This window comes from Ceratotherium simum, chromosome 20, assembly GCF_057802395.1.
Source record: "Ceratotherium simum simum isolate JZ-2026a chromosome 20, ASM5780239v1, whole genome shotgun sequence".
NCBI lineage: Eukaryota > Metazoa > Chordata > Mammalia > Perissodactyla > Rhinocerotidae > Ceratotherium > Ceratotherium simum.
This window is the reverse complement of record NC_141919.1, coordinates 22,731,295-22,748,597: the sequence shown is the minus strand read 5'-3', so window position 1 is coordinate 22,748,597 and position 17,303 is coordinate 22,731,295. Positions and strand designations below refer to the sequence as shown.

General features: G+C 46.4%; 1 protein-coding gene across 4 annotated transcripts in view; it reads right to left on the bottom strand.

The window, feature by feature from the left end:
• Positions 1 to 4,595: 4,595 nt before the first annotated feature.
• The window catches only part of DMRT1 (doublesex and mab-3 related transcription factor 1), a 105,990-nt gene continuing 93,282 nt past the window's right edge, over positions 4,596 to 17,303 (bottom strand). For all 4 annotated transcript variants that reach the window (XM_087444206.1, XM_087444205.1, XM_014795454.2 and 1 more), the window contains one exon: positions 4,596 to 5,708. In XM_087444206.1, coding sequence (XP_087300332.1) covers positions 5,554 to 5,708 — 155 coding nt within the window. In that variant the 3' untranslated portion in view covers positions 4,596 to 5,553. The remainder of the gene's footprint in view (positions 5,709 to 17,303) is intronic.

Below are 17,303 nucleotides of genomic sequence, written 5' to 3'. Positions count from 1 at the left end.
AGAGTATGTGTGTGTGTGTGTGTGTGTGTGTTTTCAAACCACAATTAACCGGGTAGAATTGTGACAGGTATTAACAGCGAAAGGGTGAAAGATAATGTGCGTATGTGGTTCTCCCGCTCGGCGCACACACAATCTCACGGTGCGTGTACATCTAAAAGCTGAGAATGCAGGTGCCCTCGCTGAGAAACGGAGGATGTTCTGCCTCCACATCTGGCAGTCCTGGTAGCTGCTCCTCACCGCAAGCAACGCTTAATCAAAACGACAGTTTCATCTTGTCCCGGATGTATACTGTATCAGGAAATTTTCTGCGTTGCTGCATTCTCATGGAGCTGAAGGTTAGGGTTCCTATTTTGCCGTTTTAATCGAGACTACGGTGACGCTGGAGGCCGGGGCGTGCAGAAAACACTTTAAATGCAGGAAAACGAGCCCCCTCTCCTCGCGCAGGGACTTCTCAGCTGTCACCCTGTCCGTGCCTCTCGGCAGCGCTCTTCGACCAGCTTCAGATGGAAAGGGGGGAACAAATATCTTTGAGGCGGTGGGGCAACCAGCAATCGCTTTTTTGAGGTGACAGCAATGCCCTTGTTCTCCCTCAATTAACTGGGGAGAAATTCGTGTGCACCCCCCAAGGCATCCCTGAAGAGGCCCTCTGGGGCGCGGAGCGGAGGGCAGAGACCACGTGCGGCCGGGGTGACTGAAGCTGCATCAGGCGGGCCCGGGGGACGCCGCTGAGCAGAAGGAAGGTCCTAGACGGCCATGTCCCCCACACCATGTTGGCAGTGGGCAGCCTGAGGATCCTCAGAGGCCAAGGCCTTTTGGAGCAAAGGGGAGGGCAGAACGGCCTGCAACCTCGCCGGCCTCGTGCAGACCAGGCAGGTGCTGCTCCGTCTTGCACGTTCTTGACCTCTTGAAGCCAGCAGGGGCTTCATGCCCGGGAGCCAGCGCTCCCATCGGTGCAGATTCCAGCCCAGACACAAGGCCGCGCCGCCCTCACATTTTGGGGTAGGGGTGTTGCTCCTGCATTACTTCATCCGAGGGGCCCACTGAGCGGCGACCCCAGCCCTGCACTTTCGAAGGGAAGGACTAGAGAAGCGCGCCCTCGCAGCGGTCCCCACTGGGCTGGGGCCCAGGCTCGCCCCTGGAGGCCCCGGGCGCAGCCGGTAACTCCCGCTCCGGCATCGGCCTGTCCGCTGCCCTACGAAGTCCCCGGGAGTTCTGGGCTGCGGCCCTGCACGCACGAGCGCGCGGGCGGGGCTCCGGGGCCGAGCGGACACCCCGCGCTGGGCAGCAGGAGGGCGTGGGGTCGGCTGAGGCCGTCGGTCACGTCCCCACACCATTTTGAAAGAAGGTCTCAATGGGCGGCCTGCAGGCTCTGTCTTCTGTGCAAATGAAAAAGGAAAAAATATGTACCCTCCAAGGTAAAATGAGAACAGCCCTGACTTGAAATCAGTTTTAAGATAACCTTTCCCCTGCGACTTTAAAATTTTAAACAAAACATAAAAAGGCCAAGGAAATCTTTGTAGGGTATTAGAGCAACATTCAAGGGACAAGACAGTTTCTTTTCCCCAGTGTTCGCTCTCGGGGCGCTGGTGCAGTTCCATCCCAGGTCGAGCCTTTTCCAGAACTCTCTTCTGCCTGCCCGTCCCTGCTGTACCGGAGCATCCCCGCTGCGGGGCAAGGGGCGGATGTGCGGGCTTCCAGAAAAGAAGTCCCTGCTCGGTTCAAGGGGCCCGGGAATAATGAGGGGAAACGGTGGGCGCCGCCCGCACCCCAGGGAAAGTGGGTGCGACTCCATGCACGAGGCCAGACCGGAGGCGGGGGAATAACGCCGAAAGGCCGAGGCGCTGCGCGGGGACGCGGTGCCCGGGGTGGGGGTACTCGAGGGGCGCCCCACCCCAAGGAATCTCGGCTGAGCCCCTCTGCTCGCTTTGCCCCGCCAGAACCTCCAGAGCAGAGCGACTTCCGGAGCACTCGGGGCTCCGCCCACTCGCCCAGCGCCCCGCCCCAGCCCTGCTCGCCCCGCCCACCGGTCCAGGACCCTCCCCACCCGTCCAGAGCGCGCCTTGGCACTGCTGAAAAGTTCGCCGGTTGTTGGGGGCGGGGGAACTTGAACGAGCGGCTGAGTAAAGGCCGGTGAGGGGGTGGAGGAGGATGGCAGCGGCTGAGCTGCAGGGACGCCACCCCTGCGCGGCCGGCGCGGGGCTCAGGCCTTGTCCGCGTGCGTGTGCGCGCAGGTAGAAAGGTGGGCGAACGACCTGTGCAAGTTTCCGGGGCAAACTTCCCAGAGGGGCGGCGGCGCGCCGGGAGACAGCGCGACCCCTTCCGGCCAGCGGGACAGGGCCAAGCAGGGGGTGCTAAGGAAGATCCGTGTCTCTCGACAGACTGCTCTCCGGCTGGCTTTGTGATGCGAAGCGTATTCAATAAAGCGCTTTTAATGCCACTTGATGCAAAGCGTCAAGATGCGGTGCAATGTACGTGTACGTGTGAAACCCGTATATTCAGCACTGCAGTTCACGTGGGCCGGAGAGGGGGCTCGGTTTTTATGCGTGGGCGCGAGTCGCGTTTCCACGAGGTGCGAGGGAGACGGCGGGGCGCGCTCAGCGAGTCTGGCTCACTTCCCTGCCCCAAATTGCAGTTTCTTCCGTGGGTTTCCGGAGGGACCCCCCGCTGCGGGCATGTCAGGGGTTGTGACAGCAGCGAGGAGGCGAGTGTCACCAATGGTGCCCTGGGCCCCGCAGGTGGCTTTCCCCGAGGCGCTCTGCGGTGCAGGCTCTGCAGCACACTAGTGGGGTAAGGGCCAGGGGCACCCGGTGGGGCGCCGGCCCAGGGTCCACTGTAAGGGGGAAGGGTCGCCCTCACCCCTGGCCACTGCGGGAGCCGGAGGGGGCCCTGGGGAGAGGCGCGCGCTTCGTTTGCCCACAGCCCCACGTCGCGTGGCGGCAGGAGCCTGCCCAGCGCCCAGGAGAAGGCGGCCTGGCGAGCCTGCCTCGGTTTCCCCGCGCCGGAATGGCAGAAGCGCCTGTAAAGGCTCAGAAAGGGCTGTCCGGGCAGCCCACCAGCCGAGCACAGGATGCCCGACACGCCCACACTTGCACACACGTGTTGTGCGCACTCGTACACCGCGCACACCACGGATAGCGCCAGCCAGAGGAAGCGGCAAGTCTGTTCACGGGGCAGAGCTTTGAGAACCTGGTCGCCCTTCAAATGTGTGCAGCAAAATATGGTGAAAATCCATGGTGTCTACGCTCTAGTGTGTGTTCAGGATTTGATAAGCTCGTAACGCAGTCCACCTGGGCCAGGCCCTGGGCCTGCCTGGCACCCTCCTCCCTAGCAGCCGAGAATAAACACCCGATTGGCAAACTTGAGCGTCACGGGGCCACTCCATCCGACCGGGCGCGGGTTCGGCAGAGAAGAGAAGCCAGATCTTCCCGCGACTCCGCCTGGGTCTGTCGTGGTCCTGGGGAGTGGCCCTTCTGGGGCGGGATCCTCGACAGGGTCCCCGCGCGGCAGCAGCCCGGATTCAGAACCAAACTAAGCGTCAGGCGAGGCAGGCGCACTCTCAGGGCCGGGAAGCCAGAGCGACCTCACCAAAGAACGGGCGCTGCCCGCCCCCCCGACAGGCCTGGTTCCCAGGGAGCTGGCGGCCGGGAGTCGAGCTCGGGCCAGCAGGAGGCCGGGATGAGCGCTGCGAAACCCGAGGCCGGACCTCTGGGCGCACCAGGGGTCCAGCAGTCAAGGCTCTGAGAGAGCGTTGGCACGCTGATCCGCGCTCCGCCAGGCTTTCCAGAAACGCAGGGACACTGCAGGAGGCTGTGCCGGAGGGGGAAACCCTCCCACCCCCCATTGAGGGGGCGTGCCGAGCTTCTCCGACAAAACCACCTCTCAAAATTAGTGTTGGGGTCATCTACGGAATAGTGGGAAAGGGAAGACTCCTGGATCCGCAGAAGCCAGGATTATTCAAAGAAATAGAGGGGGCCTGGGCAGTGGGCAACGAGTGCGCGCGTGAGCTAGGGGTCTTCATCTCCAGGAACGCCACCATGAACGCCTTGGAGGTGGCGACTCCGCGGCCGGGTCCCTTCTCTGCGCGCCCGCCCAGCCTCCCGGCGTCGCCGTCACATTAGCTACAGCTACAGCCGCCCCGAAGGGCACACGGCTGCAGTAGCAGCAGCCTGACAAGTGTGATAAAATGATCTTCCTTAACTAAACTCGTAAAGCACTGGGCAATAAAACTCAATCTTCTGTAAAATCCAATTAAGTCATTATCTGACTGATTGTATCTTTAATTGAAAACAGAAGTGACAGTAAATTTCTGTGATATATCAGGATCAATCGATACCGCTATACGATTCAGCCCCAAGAAGTGATTTATAATGTCAAACCTATATAGGTAACTCCACATTATTCTCTCTAAAACCACTGGTGGATGAAATTAAGAGTAAGTGCATTTAATAAAAAACAAGATGGTCAGGTTATTGATTACAACAGATGGGGGGTGAAATCTAATAGATGTTTTCAAAGCACAGAGCGAAGAAAATACAAGTAATTTCTTTTTTCCTGTTTAATACCGCTCACCAAATATACACACAAGAAAATTCAGTCATCAATAACATTTTTATTTCAGGTACAGCTGCAACTACACAGAACAATGAATTTTTTTTAGACTAGTTTCATTTCAGGATGGCTTCTGTTACATAAGGAAGTACTCCACAAGCAATTTTTAACAAAATAATGAACTCAGAAATCTGTAGTAACTTTTAAAGATGTACTTATTTTCAAATCAGATTACAACCTAAGGTTACACAATAGTTTAGCTTGCATCCATTTTCTTCCTCTAGTAGAAAGAATGTGTATGATAAACTCTCGTATTATTCTAGAAACAACACCAGGAACTCTGTATTACTGGGATTACTTTAAATTGTGTTGTTTTCAATTTACCCTTTACAGAAAAGGTAGCGATTCGTAAGGGCTTTAATTTTTTTTTTTTTCTGAGCATATTTGTCATGTTTTGGATTTGGGGAGATGGACTGGGGCTAGACTTTTCCAACAGCAACACAAACACAGTATGTCCATTTACTCTGACCTTCTGCAGATTTCTAAAATAATCACTAACTTTGCTGTTTTCTTCTCAACGGTCAGGTACTTGGCTAAATTTATATTTTTGCAGTTTTATTAAAATACTAAAATTCAAAAAAATCTAAGGCACCTAAGATTTCATTTTAAAACTAAAAGTAATATCTAATTATAACACAGTTAGCTGCAACATACTGCTTGACTTGAGTGAATTATGGTATTTCTTGAAAACAAGTAAACCAGTGTCATAAAAAAATGAGGGACACGACTGTTTAACTCCATGAGCAAAGCACTTAATTCTGGCGGGTGGTAGTCACGGATCCTAAACTATTCCAAATGTGTTTTAGCCTCTGGACTAAGCTCTAAGGAGTGTAAGCGAAACACGTTTCAACAGTTAAGTCAAGGCAAAATATTAATAACAAACCCTGTGTATAAACGGAATTAGCCTGCTATTCCAAGTGAACGGCCAAAGGCATGGGGCGACGATTACTCGTCCTCCTCGATGACGGGCGTGACCGTGAAGCTGCTGGGCTCTGAGGCGGACTCACATTCGAGCACTCCCTTTGTGCTCTCGTTACTAATAGGAGAGCTGCTGGAGAGGGAAACCAAGCCAGAATCTTGACTGCTGGGCGGCGAGAATACTGGGAAGTGGGGAGAGAGAGGGAGAGGAGTCCGTTAAAAGTGGCTAGTCTTTCTACATGCAGCATTCAATTAGGGGATCCAACAAAGAGGCACTCTGCATTTCTATTCCAAGTTGAAAGTCTTTTTATAAACACTCAAAATCCCCAGCACTTCTTTACAATAAAAAAATTGTATTTCTGCACAATATATCTATTTAACCAGAGGAGAAAGTTAGGTAGCAGAGTTCCAGTTTTATGTTCATTAAAAACAAAAAACAGTCTGCTCCCCTCTCTTTGGGGAAACTATTTCCACCCTTCACTGAGACCCTCCCCTTTATGCGAAGGATGCTAACAGAACTTGTCTTGTCAAGTGATCCATTTGACAAATTACCCCAAGCAAGACTCCACCCTTGTATTTCCACCATTTGACAGGTAACCCTAGTTTTTCAATATATAGCGAGTGAAGGGGACAGCTTATCAACTTTCCTGTTATTTTTCCTGGATGTAGGGGAACAAACACTTGGGAGGGGGTCAGCATACACAACTTTTAAAAACTAAACAGCAGTAAATAGGAGGGAAACTTTTTAAAAACATAAGAAGTAAAAGAAATTGAATTATACCATACTAAAATATTAGTCAAGTAAAGATTTTAAAAGCAAACTTGTGAACATCAAACTGCACTGGGAAACCGACATTAAATATGAAGGATGCAAAAGTAATAATGTGTGGAACAATTTTTGCAACCTTACAAGCCACAGTAGATACAAAATTTAAGCAAAAGGGTCTCTGACCTTCTTAACCTTAGCCGAGTTCAGATCCACCCCCAGAACTCCCTTCCTGCCTAGTGTGAATGTAATTAAGGGGAAGCTGCAGTGGTAATTTCTCTCCTCATTAACTTCCTGATTGGTTTCAGCCTCAGGATTCTGCCGGGCAGTAGTTTGTCACCAATTCCAAATGGCCAATCGTTAATACTAATGTTTGTGTAACTAACTGCCAGCATCTGCCACGGCCTCTTGTACAACAATAATGGTGAAAGGGTACATTAGTGCTCCTGTGTTAATTCAGCTTGTGTTCATCAATAGGGAAATCTATGATGTAATTAGCAAAATGCATTGGGAGCTGAGTGCTGAAGTCATTTGTAGAGAACTAAATCATAGTAGGAGCTGTACTGGGTCCTGATGTGTTTGCCATCAATACTTATTATGTTTGGAATTTAATAAGGTATATTACCATGCTGAAAAGAGACCTTTTTACAAGAGAACACTATTTACGCTTGTTATGGATTTGGAAAAGGTTTGCTGAAGCCAGTGGAACCACACAGAAATAAAAGAACAGAGCTGGGATTTAAGAAGCGGACCTTTAACCACACCCCTGGACCAAATTATTTCAGAAAGCCCCTTTCTTTTAATGTGACATATGGATGGACAGACAGACAGATGGATAGTTTTGTCCAGCTACCTCAATATCCAATAAGAAAAGGCATGATCTGAAAGCTTAGTAAGTGAATAAATTTGAAAAACAATTTAGGCAATTTCCTGACAAGCAATTTCTTTTGATATTGAGAATATTTGTTTAGTAACGGAAATAAAAAGCAAGGGTAATAGTTTAAAGCTTTTTTTTTTTTAAAAAGAGCCATTAAATAGTACTTTATAGATGTCAAAAAAGCATGCACATGAATATATAAATACATAGTGGCAACCAAAAAAAACTGGGAACCTATGAAATCTGAAGCCTTCATTTTATTGCAGTTCATAAAGGCTTCTTACTAAATTTGCATTGTTATATAGATTTGAAATTCCCTGCAAATCCAAGATGATTTATGAATTGTGTTACATGCACAAGGATGTTGTATATACACAGAAATGTTTTCCAAAGGTGGTAGACTTTGCTCTGAAATCTTGTTACCATACACAGATCTGGAGAGCCGACTAAGAGCCAACCCGAGAGACTATGAGTTAATCTGCCTACCCCCATCCCCACCTCAAACCAGTGACAGAAGTTCCTCTATAGAGAAGGGATAGGGAAGGGAGTGAACATTTACTGACTACTTCCTGTATGCCACATACTTTAATCAGGTATTTAATCCTCAAACCATTCACTGAGAGAATTATTCTCTCCATTTGACAGAGGGGACCCTGTGGAAGCTACCAAGGGCAGTGTGGCACTGGTCAGCCCGACCCTCTGGCTTGCTTCTGTCCCTGCACCATCCCACTCTTGGGTGCCACATTTAGTCCCTGGCCACTGACCCTTCCTAATCTCTGTATGAGTTTAAGGAGGCAAAATAACTGAGCCTTGTGAGACTAATGCAGAGGCTGTAAAGGAATAGGTAAGTGTTCTTCTGACATATTCTGAACCTTGGGCCTGCCTTCTTCCTTCAGTTAGCAGCTGACCTAGAAGACACCCCTGACCCCAGCCACCCACCTCCCACTCCCCATTTAGCTGACTTGGGACTGAAAGAGGGAGGGGCGGGAATTCTGCAAAACAAAGGAATTTGGGGATGACTCCCTTTTGCTCTCACTTGCCTAGTGGGTATTTTCTTGGACAGTGTTCCTGTGACTTGGGGCTACAAAGACATGCAGACTGTGTCACCTGCACGGACTAGGGAGGCTCCCAGCATACTTAATGCATGACTGCACTCCAGAGAAGATGCAAATAAATGAACTCAACCTGTTTTGAAAAATACCTGTATTTTTTAAAGCGTTTCTCCACTCAAAATTTAAATCCATGTTATTTTTACTTTTGTTCAAGGCTTAGCATTGTCTCTGAATAATGGGCTGTTGAGGTTAGGGATGGTATCTGTTTAACTCATTGTGTGTAGCACCTCATAAAAGTAGTTCCAAGTGCATTAAAGATTTCATAAGTGCTTATCTTAGTGACTAATGTCCAAAATCTATTTTTCTACCATCCTTAAAGGCACCCCTTCCATTTTAATATAGCTTTACTGAACTTTGTCAGGGGAAAGAGTAATAATTGATTATTGTAAATCATTTTTTACCAATTCAAAAGTCAAAATTACCCTTTTTGCTTTTTAAGTTGATTTTAATGAGCCCTGCCTGCACAAGGCTAATTTCAACTCAAAAGGTTCCTGTTAATTATTTTGTAAAAATGCTAATGCCCAGTGTTGGTAGGACTGGGAGGAAAGATATGCTGTTGGTAGCACTAGAAATTGGCTCAATCTTTCTGGACAGCAATCTAGTGACATGTAATAAGAACCATAAAACTGTTCATACCCTCTGACCTGGTAATTCCACTCTGGGGAATAAGGCCAAAGAAAGAAAGAATAATTGGTCCAGAGATGCTCAACACACCACTATTTGCATCAGTGAAGATGTTAGCGCTTTGCTCCCGTGCTAAGGGGGTGGGAGTGGGGATGAGGGCAGCTGTGTTGGGGTTGGGGGGCAGGAAGCATTCACAGGCAATAAACAATCAGGATTATGCTACCCTGTAATTATTGACAGGCTCCCAGCACTTACAGAAATGGACGAAATGACTTCTGGAGACGGAAGTAGAGACTGAAAAGCAAGAAAAAGAAAAAAAAAGAAAAACGTGCCCAATCTGATCTTTTTTCGTGTTACAATGAAAGGTGGGTAAACTGCCAAGGCTGACCCTTGTTTGAACCAGCGAGCCCAGTATCTGTTTTCTCTCTAATAGCCTATTTGTCTACAGAAGCTGGAGTCTGTCTTTATTATTATTTAAAAACAAACAAAAAACCTTACACATAATCACTTTTACCCCTGATGGAAAAAAAAAGAAACTTTCAATGATTTCAGTAATCCCCTCTAACAATCAGTATTCTTTTTTGGAAAATATTATATACTGCCCCCCAAAAAATCTCTCTAAAAAACAAAACAAAAACCTCTAACTGCTAAATCTTTTGACATTGCAAAGACCCCTGACTTTTAACTTGAATGATCTGTTGGAAGTCAATGGACTGGAACGAATAATTCTCTTCCAGTGATGTGAGAAAACAGGATATTCATGCCGGAGAAAAAAAAATTTTTTCTTCCTCTATATGTTAAATACTATTAAATTCCCACGGGGAAACCATTTAAAAATAAAAACGCAAGTAGCATTCTTCAACTGTTAGCAGGTCTTCACCTAGATGCTGACAGGAAGAAAACAAAAGTGCTGGCCTCTTGGGTTTCCTAGAGTTTGCAGGCGTAAGAGTTGATGAAAATTTCTTAAACAACAAATTCTTCCGCTTCGTGATAATCATGGTGTTTGGAAATAAAATCATGTCCAATCAATACCACTTAGCAGATATTTAATGTTTCACAATAGAACTCTTTTCCAGAGTGGAACTGCTGCCCTTCTCACTAACATTTAAAATAATTAGGATTATCTGAGCCGTCCGAAGCTTGGCAGGTTCGGTTTGTACTTTCAAACAGCGTTAATTCTTGGCACTCAGAACAAGGGATGAAAGGTAAAGATATGAATGGAGATCTTTATTCAACCTGATCTATCGCGGATTAGCTCATTCTTTTCCAGTTCATGCCTGCACTCTAGTTAAGAGGAAGGCTGAGCTGTAACTGATGTAATGAGAAACCACAAGCTGAGAAAAAACAGCCCTTTATTAATCTCCCCCATTTACGATATATTTACTAAAAAAATAATCATCTTTGAAACAATTAAATGTCTTTTTTCCACCTAAGTGTAATCAAAGAGTAGTGACAAGAGAGGGGCTGTTTAGAATTATGCCTTCCTTGAATATATATCTTAATTGTCAGTTCTAAAATCTAACACCAATTTTGAGAGGGGCCAGCTCTGCACTTTGCATATTGTAGAGAGAAGTGCACGAGCCACGGCAAATGAGAGTTCCTGCAGATGGATCACGTCCATTATCAGTGCTTCCTCCTTGATACAACCATCACAACCTTTGTCATGCGAACTGCCATTTTTAAAAACTAAGTGAACTTAACAACAGAAAGTACATATTGTGCAATATCAACAGTATCTCTTTCCCTCTAAATTTTTTGTATAACATGTATACACAATTCACAAAATAATACTAGAACAACGTTTTAATTCTCAAAATAAACAGAAGCCTATCAAGCGTCCTCCTGTAGCACGTTGGAGAGAGCGGTGGCCTGGGAGTCTGCGGACCTGAGCTCACAGCCAGGTCCAGCCGTGCTGCAGACTAGCCATGCTAACTGCCTGAAAAACTAAGGGATATGCACTGAACCTACTCCCTTACCCACCTACAGAGCTCAGCATAAAGGGAAGAATCCTTTTTTGTTTGTTTTAATGTAGTACACAAAAAGGGAAAAGAGAGAAGGGACACCATTCAGCCTTCCATCCAACCTGGGACGCAGGCAGAATCGTCTCAGGGCCAGGCATTCCTCCTCCACCCCCACCCCCTGCACAACAGACCCTCCCGGACTACAGCATGGCAGCTTATGAAGCCCCGAGTTCTTTGTTTATTTCATAGAGGGGGCCACCAAAACCAACTCGAATCTCAAAGCAAGCCCATGAATGAGCAATGTGTCCATAACAGCAGCCCCACCCAGACAGGGGCTCAGCACCCTCAAAGAACCTCCTCACTCCTCACCTCCCGAAAACCTCCTGCCCATCAGCAGTGGTGATGCTCCTGGCTGCTCCCTCATCCCCAAACTGTCACCATCAGTGGTGGAAACTTTTCTCTCACTGACTTATTTCTTCCTGAACCTTTTCCAAAGTGAGCAAGTGTGTACACAAGCAGTTAACTCATTATCATTGGCTCAATTCACTTGTTTCATCCAGGGAGGCAGCATTTGGTGACACACACAATCTAAACATTAAACGATCCTCTAATTAACTGTGTTTTAACTAAAATATACTCAGTCTCAAAACCTCAACATAGCGTCGCTTTTACTTCTCTTTGGTAACAACATCCTGAGGTAAATCCTCAGATTGGCTAACTCTGCTCCATTTTCCTCTTCAGTGAAATAACCACAAAGCAGACTTTGAAGAAATCCCCTAGACTACTTGGGCAATGGACTTAAGCATCCTGAGCCTCAGTCTCCCCATCTGTGAAATGAGGCTAATAACAGGTTGTTGTGATAATTACTGAGTACATATTAGTTTCCTTACTTTCTTTGTCCGGAGTCTAAGTCTCAATGTCTTAAAGTTAGAAGATTCTTGCTTTTGAAAGTGCCAGAATTCAATCAGGATTTAATACAAGGTCCATTCACTCCAGGCCACACATACATGTGCTTTTTGGAGAAAGCCAGGGAACAGGAATACATGGTGACTTCATTTTGGGTCTACGTAATAGCCAGAGTGTCACATCCAACCTATTCCTCACTCGGACGACAGGTCCCTCGTTACAAAGCTCTGCCTTTTTCATTTTTTTGGGGGGGAGGGCACATTTAGAAGATGGCTGGTGTCAAGTCAAAATGAAACAGCAGAATGTCTGTGGAAATACTTTATAAACCATACAAAAAAGTGTTATTATTCAATGACCAAACCCTTCAGACAGCAGTATTTGGAAGCAGGCAGCTTCTCTTGTTTTTGAGCCTAAGTTGTCCTAAAAGTTGGGAACTATGGGAAGTACAGGCATGGGCTTCTAGGTTCCAAAAGAAGTAGGGGTATCCTCAATTCCTAACATACAATTGCCAGATACCTGGAGCCCGGACTGAATGAGACTTGCTGGGTACCGGAGCTGCCCCTCAGTCAAAATGCAACAGAGCAGAGAGGCCAGCCCAATGAGGAAGTGGTTAAACTCATGCACTCTGCTTTGGCAGCCTGGGGTTCACAGGTTTAGATCCTGGGCGCAGACTTATACACCACTCATCAAGCCATACAAAATAGAGGAAGATTGGCAACAAATGTTAGCTCAGGGACAATCTTCCTCACCAAAAAAAAAAAAAAAATGCAGCAGAGCAGAGATAGGGTTAGGTATATGGGCTCTGGAGGTGGACCCATCACGTACTATCTGAAGACCCCGAACAAGCCCTTAACCTCTTCATGCCTCAGTTCCCCCATCTGTAAAATGGAAACAGAGTAGACGGTTCTACAAAAAGCATTGAGGCCCCATTCAGCCCAATGCAGGTGAAAAACCCACATTACAATTGTGCACAGCCTCACAATTTGGTCACCCACACGTGTGGCCTGGTGACTGCAGCACCTCCATGCTGGATGCTGTCCAAACTAAGCCCTGTTCCTAGCATCACTCCCCAGCCTCTATCCTCCTCTCCTCTGCCCTCGTCTATACCCATTCCTGCCCTGCCGCATCTTTCTTGAGCGCTTGAGGGGCTAGCAGTCAGAGAAGCGGGCTGTTGCTCCTGGTCCAGCTTCTCGTCTCCGGGGAGGCAGACTGTTTTACCACCATGTAAGTGCTCTGATGGGGGCAGGTGTCCTGCTCCCGGGTTGGGCTCTGCTCATTCTGGAGGGTCCATCAGGCTGTGCCAAGCCCAGCTCCAAAGAGTGGCCATCTGAGAATCAGTGTGGAAGGACCATGAGCTGTCATCAGACACTAGCACCCCAATAAACATCTTTGAGTCTCAGTTTCTTCCATTGTTTATGTATCTCACAAAGTTGCTTTGAGGATCAAGGAGAGGATATATGACAAAACAGTTTGTAAACGTGAACACTGGATACACTTGTCAGTCATTATGTTCTCTGCCTCTTCTCCTCTGGCACGAGCCTGTGCACTCGTCCAGGAAAGAAGTATGAATTAGTCTCTGTACTCCACTGTCTGAGACAAGACCAAGAAATTACTCAGATTTTTATTACACATTGATTGGGAAAGAAAAAACAAAGAATTAGTGACAACACATTCAAACATTCCAGAATTTTCTCAGACAAGTTTCAATTCTGATGTCCAGGGCAAGGTGACTTTTACTGATACTACTTTACACACCAAAAGACTGAAGTTAAGATGAATTCCGAACTGAAACCCGAGCCTCTTATTTTGTGCTTTTTACAGCATCGTGCACAGGCCTTCAGTTACACACAACATTTCCTGAGGCTGGGCCAACAGGTGAGAAGACTTGGCTGGACTACAGCGGAGAGCTATGAGAACCACCTCGTGGCAGACATAGGAAGAGAGTCTACAAGGTAAAAGACAGCACCTGGCAAACTGAAATGAAGCTGAGAACATCTACCATACATGCTCTAGCACAGTGCAGTGCACACAGTAGGTGTTTAATAGTGGAGGAATGAGTGGGAAAGAACATGGGATTTAGTTTTCACAAGACATGCAGCCACCACAAAACAGGGCTGACCCACACATTAGCAAAGAGAGTCTCAAGTCTAAAACCGGTTTTGAGGACTTTAGAGTGCAAGAATTTATTTAGTTCCGTCTGTTTTACTGCACAGAGATTCTATGCAAAGCCTGGGCCCTGAGGCAAAGAGAAAAGCTGCCTCAGACACACCCTGGTACACGTGGAAGAACCGTGATCTCAGCCCGGGCAGAGGCCGAAGAGCTTGGCTCTTAATGAGCACCCAGAACCAAGTTCCTGCGGGACTGCAATGCAAACGAGGGCTCAAGCCCACGTACCGCGAGCCGTGCCTGCGTGGTCACACGAGCAGCTGCCTTTGAAAACAGAATTTAAATACCTACGTGATCATCTCGGAAACTAAGGCAGACCAGGCAAAGAAGATGCTCTACAAGTCATCCCTGGAATAGATTTCCCATTTGATTCTGGGACAGCTGTTTTAACAAAAGGAATCAAACCCATAAAGCAGGCTGCAGCATTTGCCATCCTAGAAACTGGGTTGGCTCTGTCCAGATATTTTGCAACCAGAGAAACCTTTAAAGTAGCCTTGCAGAGAATTTTCTTCACCCTGAGAAGAAAGAATCACAGATGCTTCAACCTGAAAGGAGAATATATAATGGAAATCTCAACCTTGACGGGCATCTTGTTGAGGCTCAGAAAAAGGATTCAAGTTTTGGAGGAACAGCACTGCCAGGAGAGCTGGTGACAGTGAGAGTGAACCCTGCCTTCTAACTGAGGGCCGGAAATCAGCTCGGTTTCCGGCTAATCCGCCAGGCTGCGGTCAGCCTTTCACTCTGGAATTACATCACCTCCGAGCAAACACGCTGTTAAACAAAACGTATAAGATGTGTAGCTTGAGCTATGTAGGTTTTAGGAAGTTTTTCACTTAAAAATATTCTGAGACTTTGCAATTGAAAGAGTATAAGAGAAAGTTCATGAGCTATTTTGTCGAGTAAAATTTGTATAAAATTTGCAGCTTATACTTTGAAATAAATATTGTGCCCCAACTGATATGCTAGTGGCAGGGTAGAGAATTGTGTCAGGCATATTATTTTACCTTTACTACCAGGAGACTCAGTCTTCTCCAAGGAGCAAATACAAAACACCATCAGCACTGGCCATCATACTATGCCAACTCTTCCTTCTCTGTCTTTCTAACTAGCATTATAAGAAATTTAAGACTAGTAATTACAGTCATGCGTCGCTCAACGATGGGCTGCATTCCGAGAAACGCATTGTGAGGAGATTTCATCCTTGTGCAAACATCATAGAGTGCACTTACACAAACCTAGGTGGTAGAGCCTACTACACACCTAGGCTATATGGTACTAATCTTATGGGACCACCGTCCTATAGGTGGTCTGTCATTGACCAAAATGTGGTTATGCAGCGTTTGACTGTATTGATATTTTTCTCTGGTACAGAAGGTAGCAAACACCAGCACACATCTAAAGAAAACATATACCAGAGGAAATCAATCAGGACAGAAAATTCCAGGCATCTCCAGACAGGAGAATACATGCCTACTCAGAGCTGTACAAGTTATTTTACCACCTGAATACAACACAGCCATCACGGATGGATAAGGTAGTTCAGATTACAGGAGCAAGAAAACTCTCTTTTGGAATGGTTCCCATTAAGGGTGAACAGAAATAAGAAAATAACAGCACAAACTATACATTTTTCCAAAAGAATATTTCCACACTTTGCATAAGACCACAACAACTAAAAAAATTGAATATATGTATTTCTTACAATATTTTATTTAAAATGCCGTCTGTTCCCTTAGCCCCCAAGAAAGGACTTCCACCCTAAAGCGGTTCATCTGTAGGTGCTATAAGGCATTCAGGAGATGTGACTGCACGTCCCCTCTCCAGGTGTTTATGATTTTTTTAAATTGTTTCAGGAGAGAAAAGCTCATGTTTGAACAAGTATTTTAGTTTGCCTTCAAGAAAAGTTTTCCCTTTTCTCCCCAAATGCATCCCGTCTGAAGCCAAACTTAACTGTAGCCTTTCTTTAGGGGCTTCTCAGAATGACCACGGATGGTCTCTGGGTGAGAAACTCCTGGACAGGGCCTGCGGGCGCTGGTCAGCCAAGCTCAGCTCTGGACTCAAGGAAGGACCCTAATGCTGGCAGCTACTTAGCAAAGCATGAGACAAATTTTTATTTAACTCTTCCTTCCACTGGTCAACAAACTGGTTTCTCTTTCAGGGTTTACTTCTCTGTTTTTAATTTTTTTATTGTGGTAAAATACACATAACAAAATATACCATTCTAACCATTTTTAAGGGTACAACTCAGTGGTATTAAGTATACTCACAATGTCGTGCAACCATCACCACCTGCCATCTCCAGAACTTTTTCACCTTCCCAAACTGAAACTCTATACCTATTAAATAATAACTCCTCATTCCCTCCTCCCCCAGCCCCTGGTAACCACCCTTCTACTTTCTGTCTCTATGAATTTGACTACTCTAGGAACCCTATAAAAGTGGAATCATACAGTATTTGCCTTTTTGTGACTGGCATATTTCACTTAGCATAATGTCCTCAAGGTTCATCCATGTTGTAGCATGTGGCAGTATTTCTTTCCTTTTTTCAGGCTGAATAATATTCCATTCTATATATACACCACATTCTGTTTACCCATTCATTTATTTAGGACATATGGGTTGTGTCTGCCTTTGGCTAATGCTGATGTGAACACTGGTGTTCAAATATCTGTTCAAGTCCCTGTTTTCAATTCTTTCATGTATATACCCAGAAATGGAATTGCTGGATTATATGGTAATTCTATTTTTAATTTTTTGAGGAACCACCATACAGTTTTCCACATCAGCTACACCATTTGACATTCCCACTAGCAATGCACAAGGGTTTCAATTTCTCCACATCCTCAGGAACACTTGTTATTTTCTGGTTTTGTTTTTTTTTTAATAATGGCCATCCTAATGGGTGTGAAGTGCCAGATTTAGTTTTTGATCTTTTTCTATTAATCCTTTCCTCCATTTCTTCCCACTCTTCCCCAACCCTGACCTACTGTCCCGTCTCTATTTTATTACCACCAAACTTAACTGAAGAGTCAGCCTCACCATCACTCGCCGGATTATGCCTGGAAAACTGACAGCTGTCTTATTCCCCGAAAAATTTTCTCGAGGTCACCCATGACCTGCTGATCACCAAAGCCAAGGGCCTGTTCTGGTCTTTTCCTTCTTCCCTCAGGAGCACTGGACACTTGACCATGCCCTCTTCCCTCCATCTTCCTCTGTCACCCCCCCCAGGCTTTCTCCCCTCCTCTGACCATCTCTTCTCTAACCCCTACCCTAAGCACAGACTCTCTCCAAACTACTTGACTTGGTCCTTTCTTGTCACATGAGCTTTAAATATCATCCTCCTTGCAAATGACTTCACAATTTAT